At 31.0% G+C, this 10713-nt stretch overlaps 4 protein-coding genes across 4 annotated transcripts; 1 reads left to right on the top strand and 3 right to left on the bottom strand.

Moving 5' to 3' along the window:
* Positions 1–772: 772 nt before the first annotated feature.
* On the bottom strand, positions 773–1159 carry LOC124420900 (uncharacterized protein K02A2.6-like). The gene has a single exon (XM_046955320.1). It carries the CDS (start codon positions 1157–1159, stop codon positions 773–775), a length of 387 nt encoding a protein of 128 aa, XP_046811276.1.
* A 2112-nt stretch (positions 1160–3271) lies between these two features.
* On the top strand, positions 3272–5899 carry LOC124421376 (putative uncharacterized protein DDB_G0282133). The gene is made up of 2 exons (XM_046956473.1): positions 3272–4474; positions 4637–5899. The coding sequence occupies exons 1-2, from the start codon at positions 3638–3640 to the stop codon at positions 5753–5755; spliced, it is 1956 nt and encodes a 651-aa protein (XP_046812429.1). The 5' UTR covers positions 3272–3637; the 3' UTR covers positions 5756–5899.
* A 1014-nt stretch (positions 5900–6913) lies between these two features.
* LOC124421377 (uncharacterized protein K02A2.6-like) lies at positions 6914–9340 on the bottom strand. The gene has a single exon (XM_046956474.1). The coding sequence runs from the start codon at positions 8464–8466 to the stop codon at positions 7240–7242; it is 1227 nt and encodes a 408-aa protein (XP_046812430.1). The 5' UTR covers positions 8467–9340; the 3' UTR covers positions 6914–7239.
* On the bottom strand, positions 8628–9293 carry LOC124420897 (uncharacterized protein K02A2.6-like). The gene is made up of 2 exons (XM_046955317.1): positions 8918–9293; positions 8628–8722 (listed from the first exon to the last, which is right to left on the bottom strand). Exons 1-2 carry the CDS (start codon positions 9291–9293, stop codon positions 8628–8630), a joined length of 471 nt encoding a protein of 156 aa, XP_046811273.1.
* Positions 9341–10713: the final 1373 nt, after the last annotated feature.

Here is a 10713-nt window from a genome sequence, read left to right as displayed (position 1 = left end):
GATAGATAGATAGATAGATAGATAGATAGATAGATAGATAGATAGATAGATAGATAGATAGATAGATAGATAGATAGATAGATAGATAGATAGATAGATAGATGAATGAAATATGAAAAAATTATTAACGAATTTGCAAATTAGTGTTTGTAGATAACGTATTTTCATTTTGTTCATTAGACAACAGTTCAACGTTCTCGGGTTATGTAGATGGTGGTGAACTTAGGATTCTATCTTGTATTGGCTCACTTATTCCAGAGCTGGAATGCTGTTCTAAATTGCTGGATGTATTAATAGGAAATTCAATAATATCAGTATCTTTATCAGTTTGTAGTTTGGGTATGTTTTGCGATGTTCGGCTTTTTATTTGATTTTGATGTCTTCTTATATTACCCCACTTACATTTAATCGCATACATCATTTTTCCTTCAACATTTGTAATAGTGCCTTCTATCCATTTTTTCGTCCCAGCAAAATTTCTAGCGTACACTAAATCGTTGACTTTAAATTTCGTTTGATTTTCCACTTTTGAATGTTTTGAAGGAAACAGGGCTGATAAAATAGTACGAGGTTGGCGTCCATGGAGGAGTTCTGCTGGTGACTTACCAGTTACAGTGTTTGGGGTAGATCTATATGTAGACAAAAATTTAAACACAGCTCTACTTTTATCTTGCTTATCACGCATATTTTTCTTAAAAGATTCTTTAAACGTTCGTACGGTTCGCTCAGCTAAACCATTTGATGAGGGATGGAATGGTGGACTTGTGATATGTTATATAGCATTTCTTCGACAAAATTCTTCAAAATCTTTAGAAGTAAATTGACTTCCATTGTCTTTTACGATGGTATTAGGTAGACCTTCGACCGAAAATATATCTCGAAGAGCACGAATAGTTGTAGACGATGTAGCGGTTGACATTTCAATTACATATGGAAAACGAGAATATGCGTCTACTACTATTAACCACATTTGAGAAAAGAATGGACCAGCAAAATCGACATGAATTCTCTCCCAAGGTTTAGTTGCTTCTGGCCAAGATGAAAATTCTCTATTTGGATTACTACCAGCTTCTTGACAGGTAGAACAACATTTTGAAATGTTTTCAATAGCTTCATCAATTTTAGGAAACCAGACATATCGTCGTGCAATTTGCTTCATTCGACTTTTTCCCCAATGACCTTCATGGATCACATATAAAATTTGTTTATGTAAAGATGTCGGAATAACTACTCTTATATGATCAGTTTGAATAAGGATAACTCCATTTACAAGCGACAAAGACATTTTTCTTAAATAATAGGGTAGCAACTCACTTTGTGATTTTTTGATATTTTCAGGCCAACCCTCTGTAATATACTTTGATACACTTCTCAGAATGTTATCATTTTTTATATGTTCTGCAATAATATGAGCATCGATAGGAAAATCTGCTATAGTTGATTCATAAATATTCTCAATATCAAGCATACTTTTTTCATAATTATCAAACTCGATGTCTTCACCCATGGGCAACCTTGATAATGCATCTGCATTCGCATGATTTTTTGTATTTTTATATCGAATATTATATTCGTAAGATTGTAAAATAACCGCCCACCTTTGAAGACGATGCAATGTCATAATCGGTAATTTTTTATGAGGATGAAATATTGTTGTAAGTGCTTGATGATCTGTAGTTAACTCAAAATGTCTCCCATAAATATATTGATGTAAACGAGTTACTCCAAAAACAACTGCCAAAGCTTCCTTTAGATAGATAGATAGATAGATAGATAGATAGATAGATAGATAGATAGATAGATAGATAGATAGATAGATAGATAGATAGATAGATAGATAGATAGATAGATAGATAGATAGATAGATAGATAGATAGATAGATAGATAGATAGATAGATAGATAGATAGATAGATAGATAGATAGATAGATAGATAGATAGATAGATAGATAGATAGATAGATAGATAGATAGATAGATAGATAGATAGATAGATAGATAGATAGATAGATAGATAGATAGATAGATAGATAGATAGATAGATAGATAGATAGATAGATAGATAGATAGATAGATAGATAGATAGATAGATAGATAGATAGATAGATAGATAGATAGATAGATAGATAGATAGATAGATAGATAGATAGATAGATAGATAGATAGATAGATAGATAGATAGATAGATAGATAGATAGATAGATAGATAGATAGATAGATAGATAGATAGATAGATAGATAGATAGATAGATAGATAGATAGATAGATAGATAGATAGATAGATAGATAGATAGATAGATAGATAGATAGATAGATAGATAGATAGATAGATAGATAGATAGATAGATAGATAGATAGATAGATAGATAGATAGATAGATAGATAGATAGATAGATAGATAGATAGATAGATAGATAGATAGATAGATAGATAGATAGATAGATAGATAGATAGATAGATAGATAGATAGATAGATAGATAGATAGATAGATAGATAGATAGATAGATAGATAGATAGATAGATAGATAGATAGATAGATAGATAGATAGATAGATAGATAGATAGATAGATAGATAGATAGATAGATAGATAGATAGATAGATAGATAGATAGATAGATAGATAGATAGATAGATAGATAGATAGATAGATAGATAGATAGATAGATAGATAGATAGATAGATAGATAGATAGATAGATAGATAGATAGATAGATAGATAGATAGATAGATAGATAGATAGATAGATAGATAGATAGATAGATAGATAGATAGATAGATAGATAGATAGATAGATAGATAGATAGATAGATAGATAGATAGATAGATAGATAGATAGATAGATAGATAGATAGATAGATAGATAGATAGATAGATAGATAGATAGATAGATAGATAGATAGATAGATAGATAGATAGATAGATAGATAGATAGATAGATAGATAGATAGATAGATAGATAGATAGATAGATAGATAGATAGATAGATAGATAGATAGATAGATAGATAGATAGATAGATAGATAGATAGATAGATAGATAGATAGATAGATAGATAGATAGATAGATAGATAGATAGATAGATAGATAGATAGATAGACAGACAGATAGATAGATAGATAGATAGATAGATAGATAGATAGATAGATAGATAGATAGATAGATAGATAGATAGATAGATAGATAGATAGATAGATAGATAGATAGATAGATAGATAGATAGATAGATAGATAGATAGATAGATAGATAGATAGATAGATAGATAGATAGAAGGACCTGGAATAGATGGAATTAGACCGAAAGATTTAAAAAATAATGCCAGAACTTTAACTCCGATAATAACCAAATTAGCAAACACAAGTTTAGATAGTGGTCAAATACCTACTGGAATCAAAACATCAATAATAAGGCCCATATACAAGAGTGGCACTAAATCAGACTATAACAATTATAGACCAGTTTCAATCTTGCCAGTAATAGAAAAAGTATTAGAGGAAATAGTGGTAAGAAGACTAAATAACTTCTTAGAAAAATATAAAATAATAAATAAAAATCAATTTGGCTTCCAAAAAGGAAGAAGTATAAATAATCTTCTAGGAAACTTTTCTAATTACATTAATAACTGTCTAAGTAAAAAAATGCATTGTCTTGTGTTGTTCATTGACTTTAGCAAAGCCTTTGACACTTTGTCACATCTTAGACTTCTTCAAATAATGGAAAGGAATGGCATAAGAGGCAAAACTTTAAATTGGTTTAAGAACTATCTAGAATGCAGAAAATATCGTGTAAAGATCAACAATTCTTTAAGCGATGAAGTAGTAACGGATTTTGGTGTACCACAGGGATCCAAACTTGGGCCAATCCTTTATATAATGTATGCCAACGATATGATCAACACTCTGCAAGGAAACACAACATATGCATATGCAGATGATACTGCTATTGTGGTATCTAATGAAAATATTAACGATGCTATGAAAATAATGCAATCGCAACTAAATATTGCAACAAGATGGTGTCACGATAACGGTTTAATCATAAACGCACAAAAAACAAAAATTATGCATATTAAGCCGCGACATTTTATAGATACCGATATCAAAATCAAGTTCCATGATATGAACTGCCTTCACAACATAAATAACATTAATGATACCTGCACCACCTATATTGAACTTGTGACAACATACAAATACCTAGGTGTTTATGTAGATAACAACTTTAAATGGAACACACATGTTGATTATCTCCAAAAGAAACTGCGCAAGTCAGCTTTTATGCTTTACCATTTAAGTAATTGTGCAACGTATAATGTTTTACGACAAGCTTATTTCGCAGTAGTGGAGTCATATTTAAGGCACGGAATCGCCGCTTGGGGAAATGCATCACACTGCAGATTATTACAAAATTCACAAGACCGCATACTTAAGATCCTTAAGAAAAATCTACAGTACCAGCAAATACATGATAACAGAATTATCAATAATAACATAATATACAACAGATCTAGTGACGACATACAGGGCAATAACATCAACAATGTAAATAATACAGTATTTAACAATATCAGCAACATCATAATAAATACCAACAACAACAGCTATGACGGGAACAACACCAACAACAGTACCTTATACAACATCAACACTATCAACAACAACATCGTAAATACAAACAACAATAATAACAACTATAACGATAATAACATCAGAAATAACATCGAAAACAACACCAATAACAGCATACTAAACATCATCAACAACAGCACCATATATAACATAAACACTAACAACAACATCGTAAATACAAACAACTATAACAATAATAACAACAGAAATAACACCGAAAACAACACTAATAACAGCATACTAAACAACAACAACCTAAACAACATCAACGTTGTCAGCAACACCAACAATGATAGATACAGCAACAGCACAATATACAACATTAATACTATTAACAACATCATCGCACACACAAACATCAGTAACAACAACAACTACGACAGCAATAACAACAGCAATAACACGGAAAACAACTTAAATAATAACATACACAACAGGAACACAAACAATAATTTAAACAATATCAACACTGTCAGCAACATTAACAACAACAACTACAACAGGGACAACTGTACCAACAGCATAATAAACAATATCTACTCTACTACCAACAACAACATCGCGAACACCAATAACAACAACACTCTCAACAACAACTACGTCAGTAATAACAACAGCACATACAACAGAAATACCAGCAACAACCTAAACAACACTAACAACATCAACACGATCAGTAACACCAACAACATCGGAAACATAAACAACACAACATACAACATCGGAAACATAAACAACACAACATACAACATCCACACTAGCAACAATATCAGCAACAACATCACAAACGCAACGGCAATCTTCAACAACAACAGTAATAGCAGCCAAAGCAATTGCTTAGCAAACGAATTACATGTACTTAAGGTTAAATCTATATACTACACAACGCTAGCGATCGAATTCTACAACGATGCCAGGTTTCTCCAAAAAATTGATCATCAATATAATACAAGAAGAAGAAACGAAGGTCGATTCAAAGTGGGAAGTTTCCAAAACAATTACGGAAAAAGCACTCTAAACGTGACGTTACCAAAATTATTTAATTCACTACCAGTCAGCCTTTTGAATATTCCAATCCATCATAAAAGAAAGAAACTTTTAAAAAACTTTTTCATAAGTTCACAATGAAATTAAATATGAAATTAAACATTAATCTTTATAAATTAAATTATTTTAATTCCTGCAGACAAGCTATTAAAGCTTCGCGGGACTAGGAATAAGAATTTCTGTAAATGAATTGATAAATTAATTAATAAATAAATAAATAAAATCTAAAATCTAAAATAGATAGATAGATAGATAGATAGATAGATAGATAGATAGATAGATAGATAGATAGATAGATAGATAGATAGATAGATAGATAGATAGATAGATAGATAGATAGATAGATAGATAGATAGATAGATAGATAGATAGATAGATAGATAGATAGATAGATAGATAGATAGATAGATAGTTAGATAGATAGATAGATAGATAGATAGATAGATAGATAGATAGATAGATAGATAGATAGATAGATAGATAGATAGATAGATAGATAGATAGATAGATAGATAGATAGATAGATAGATAGATAGATAGATAGATAGATAGATAGATAGATAGATAGATAGATAGATAGATAGATAGATAGATAGATAGATAGATAGATAGATAGATAGATAGATAGATAGATAGATAGATAGATAGATAGATAGATAGATAGATAGATAGATAGATAGATAGATAGATAGATAGATAGATAGATAGATAGATAGATAGATAGATAGATAGATAGATAGATAGATAGATAGATAGATAGATAGATAGATAGATAGATAGATAGATAGATAGATAGATAGATAGATAGATAGATAGATAGATAGATAGATAGATAGATAGATAGATAGATAGATAGATAGATAGATAGATAGATAGATAGATAGATAGATAGATAGATAGATAGATAGATAGATAGATAGATAGATAGATAGATAGATAGATAGATAGATAGATAGATAGATAGATAGATAGATAGATAGATAGATAGAGATAGATAGATAGATAGATAGATAGATAGATAGATAGATAGATAGATAGATAGATAGATAGATAGATAGATAGATAGATAGATAGATAGATAGATAGATAGATAGATAGATAGATAGATAGATAGATAGATAGATAGATAGATAGATAGATAGATAGATAGATAGATAGATAGATAGATATATAGATAGATAGTGATATGATTATTTCCTTGATTTTCCAATAAGATTAAATACGAATTTTTATACAAAATGAAACTATTTATTTCAACAATTTGATAAAGAATGAATTAAAATATGAAAAAATTATTAACGAATTTGCAAATTAGTGTTTGTAGATAACGTATTTTCATTTTGTTCATTAGACAACAGTTCAACGTTCTCGGGTTATATAGATGGTGGTGAACTTAGGTTTCTATCTTGTATTGGCTCACTTGTTCCAGAGCTGGAATGCTGTTCTAAATTGCTGGATGTATTAATAGGAAATTCAATAATATCAGTATCTTTATCAGTTTGTAGTTTGGGTATGTTTTGCGATGTTCGGCTTTTTATTTGATTTTGATGTCTACTTATATTACCTCACTTACATTTAATCGCATACATCATTTTTCCTTCAACATTTGTAATAGTGCCTTCTATCCATTTTTTCGTCCCAGCAAAATTTCTAGCGTACACTAAATCGTTGACTTTAAATTTCGTTTGATTTTCCACTTTTGAATGTTTTGAAGGAAACAGGGCTGATAAAATAGTACGAGGTTGGCATCCATGGAGGAGTTCTGCTGGTGACTTACCAGTTACAGTGTTTGGGGTAGATCTATATGTAGACAAAAATTTAAACACAGCTCTACTTTTATCTTGCTTATCACACATATTTTTCTTAAAAGATTCTTTAAACGTTCGTACGGTTCGCTCAGCTAAACCATTTGATGAGGGATGGAATGGTGGACTTGTGATATGTTCTATAGCATTTCTTCGACAAAATTCTTCAAAATCTTTAGAAGTAAATTGACTTCCATTGTCTTTTACGATGGTATTAGGTAGACCTTCGACCGAAAATATATCTCGAAGAGCATGAATAGTTGTAGACGATGTAGCGGTTGACATTTCAATTACATATGGAAAACGAGAATATGCGTATACCACTATTAACCACATTTGAGAAAAGAATGGACCAGCAAAATCGACATGAATTCTCTCCCAAGGTTTAGTTGCTTTTGGCCAAGATGAAAATTCTCTATTTGGATTACTACCAGCTTCTTGACTGGTGGAACAACATTTTGAAATGTTTTCAATAGCTTCATCAATTTTAGGAAACCAGACATATCGTCGTGCAATTTGCTTCATTTGACTTTTTCCCCAATGACCTTCATGGATCACATATAAAATTTGTTTATGTAAAGATGTCGGAATAACTACTCTTATATGATCAGTTTGAATAAGGATAACTCCATTTACAAGCGACAAAGACATTTTTCTTAAATAATAGGGTAGCAACTCACTTTGTGATTTTTTGATATTTTCAGGCCAACCCTCTGTAATATACTTTGATACACTTCTCAGAATGTTATCATTTTTTATATGTTCTGCAATAATATGAGCATCGATAGGAAAATCTGCTATAGTTGATTCATAAATATTCTCAATATCAAGCATACTTTTTTCATAATTATCAAACTCGATGTCTTCACCCATGGGTAACCTTGATAATGCATCTGCATTCGCATGATTTTTTGTATTTTTATATCGAATATTATATTCGTAAGATTGTAAAATAACCGCCCACCTTTGAAGACGATGCAATGTCATAATCGGTAATTTTTTATGAGGATGAAATATTGTTGTAAGTGCTTGATGATCTGTTGTTAACTCAAAATGTCTCCCATAAATATATTGATGAAAACGAGTTACTCCAAAAACAATTGCCAAAGCTTCCTTTTCTATCTGGGAATAATTGCACTGACTGCTATTTAGAGTTTTGACGCAAATGAGATTGGTTTTTCTGTATCATCTGGATATCGATGCGATAAAACAGCTCCTATTCCATTTTTGGAAGCATTTGTGGCTAAAATTATTGTTAAGTTTTCATCATATAGTTCATTATGATTTTGCTACTTGAATTATATCATTTTTCATTGTCTGAAAAGCTTCTTCCTGTTTTGGGCCCATATAAACTTAACATTACTTTTTCGTAGCTCATTTAAAGGTGCGGCTTTCGTAGAAAAATTTTCTATAAACTTATTATAGTAGTTCAACTTACCAATAAAAGCTTCGACTTCTTTGAGGTTCTTTGGTTGAGGCATGAGACGAATGGCATCCAATCTTTTTTCCGATGGCATGATACCATTTGAATCTATAACATGTCCGACATATTCAATTTTTGACTGAGCAGAAGTACATTTTTCTTGTTTACATCTAAGACCATGGTACTCTAACCTTTGAAATAAGGCTTTTAAGTTTTGAATGTGTTCTTCATTATTACGACCAGTAACGATAATATCATCAAGGTACACTGCACAGCCAGGTATTCCGGAAACAACTTCTTCCATAAATCTTTGGAAAATTCCTGGAGCGCTTGAAATTTCAAATGGCATTCTTTGGTATTGGAATAAACCAAATGGCGTATTTATAACCATAATTTTTTTTGATGAATCAGGCAAAACAATTTGAAGTTAGGCATCACTTAAGTCAACTTTACTAAACAATTTACCACCTTGTAGTTTATGGAACAATTCTTCGATTCTAGGAATTGGATACCTATCTACCTTAATTTGTGAATTTAATGTTACCTTAAAATCTGCGCAAATTCTAAGTCGACCATCAGGTTTCTTTATTACGACTATTGGTGAAGCCCATTCACTAGATTCAATAGGTTTTATAATATTTAAGGATACTAAGCGATCCAATTCAGCTTTAACAGCTTCATGTTGGCCAAAGGGAATGTTATAAGGCTTGCAAAATTTTGGCTTAGCATCTGATTTCAATTTTATTTCGGCTTTAAATGTGGTACATTGACCAAGAGATGGTAAGAAAAGAGTACTATGGATACCAGTTATATGATGTATGGCCTCTGACAAATGTTTTTGAGAGGACTTTGGAGTAGCGATATTACATAAATTTATATGTTACCAGGAGAAATTTTTATTTCAAAGTTTAACTTACGAAACCAATCTAATCCAAGAATATTAGTGGCTTTGTCATTGTTAACTACATAAAGAGGTAAATCCTGAGAACAATTATTCCAAACAACACTGACCATTATATACCCTTTCAAAGGAAGGAAACTACCACCATAAGTTCTTAACATTTTGTTTGTTGGTATGCACTTTGGTTGTCCTAAGTTGTCGTAAGTTGTCAAACCAATTAATGAACAAGTAGCACCTGTGTCAACTTGGAAAGAACAATTTGATTTGTTGACGCTAATAACCACAAATATTTTATCTTCTTTTGACAAATTGCTATTATAAATTTCTAGTTGCGATGGCTCAAAAATTTCAGTAAAATCAATGGATTCGAAAGAATCGTCAACAAAAGACACCGAATTTACCTGATCGTTGCGCTTATTATGGCCTGTTTTAGTTGAGTTTAATGTACCAGTGGAATTTTACTTAGTTTGTTTTTGTAATGAAAACAGTATTTTCTTTGATGGGAAGTGCCACAGGCTGGACACGATTTGAAACTATTATCATTAAGTGTTTTGAAAGGTACCTTTTTTAAATGTTGGACGGCATAGACCTCGGATTTTTCTTCCCCTTTGATTTCCAAACATGTGTTGATGGTTGATTCATATATGTTGGCTATTTGACTAACTTCTTCCAAAGTCGGATTTGTTTTTTTAAGTACTGCAGAACGAACTTTATCGTGTGGAGTATGTATGACTAACATGTCGCGAATTTCATTATCCACATACGAGTGAGAACAGCCTTCTTTTTCGCAGTAAAATTGGCATTCTTTTGACGCACCTCTAAGATCTGCAATCCAATCTGCATACGTTTGATTTGGTTTCATTGTTGTTTTATAAAATTGAACCCTAGCAGCAAGGACGTGCTGTTTTTT

Source organism: Lucilia cuprina, chromosome 2 (genome assembly GCF_022045245.1).
Source record: "Lucilia cuprina isolate Lc7/37 chromosome 2, ASM2204524v1, whole genome shotgun sequence".
Classification (NCBI taxonomy): Eukaryota; Metazoa; Arthropoda; class Insecta; order Diptera; family Calliphoridae; genus Lucilia; species Lucilia cuprina.
This window is presented reverse-complemented; position numbering and strand designations above follow the sequence as displayed.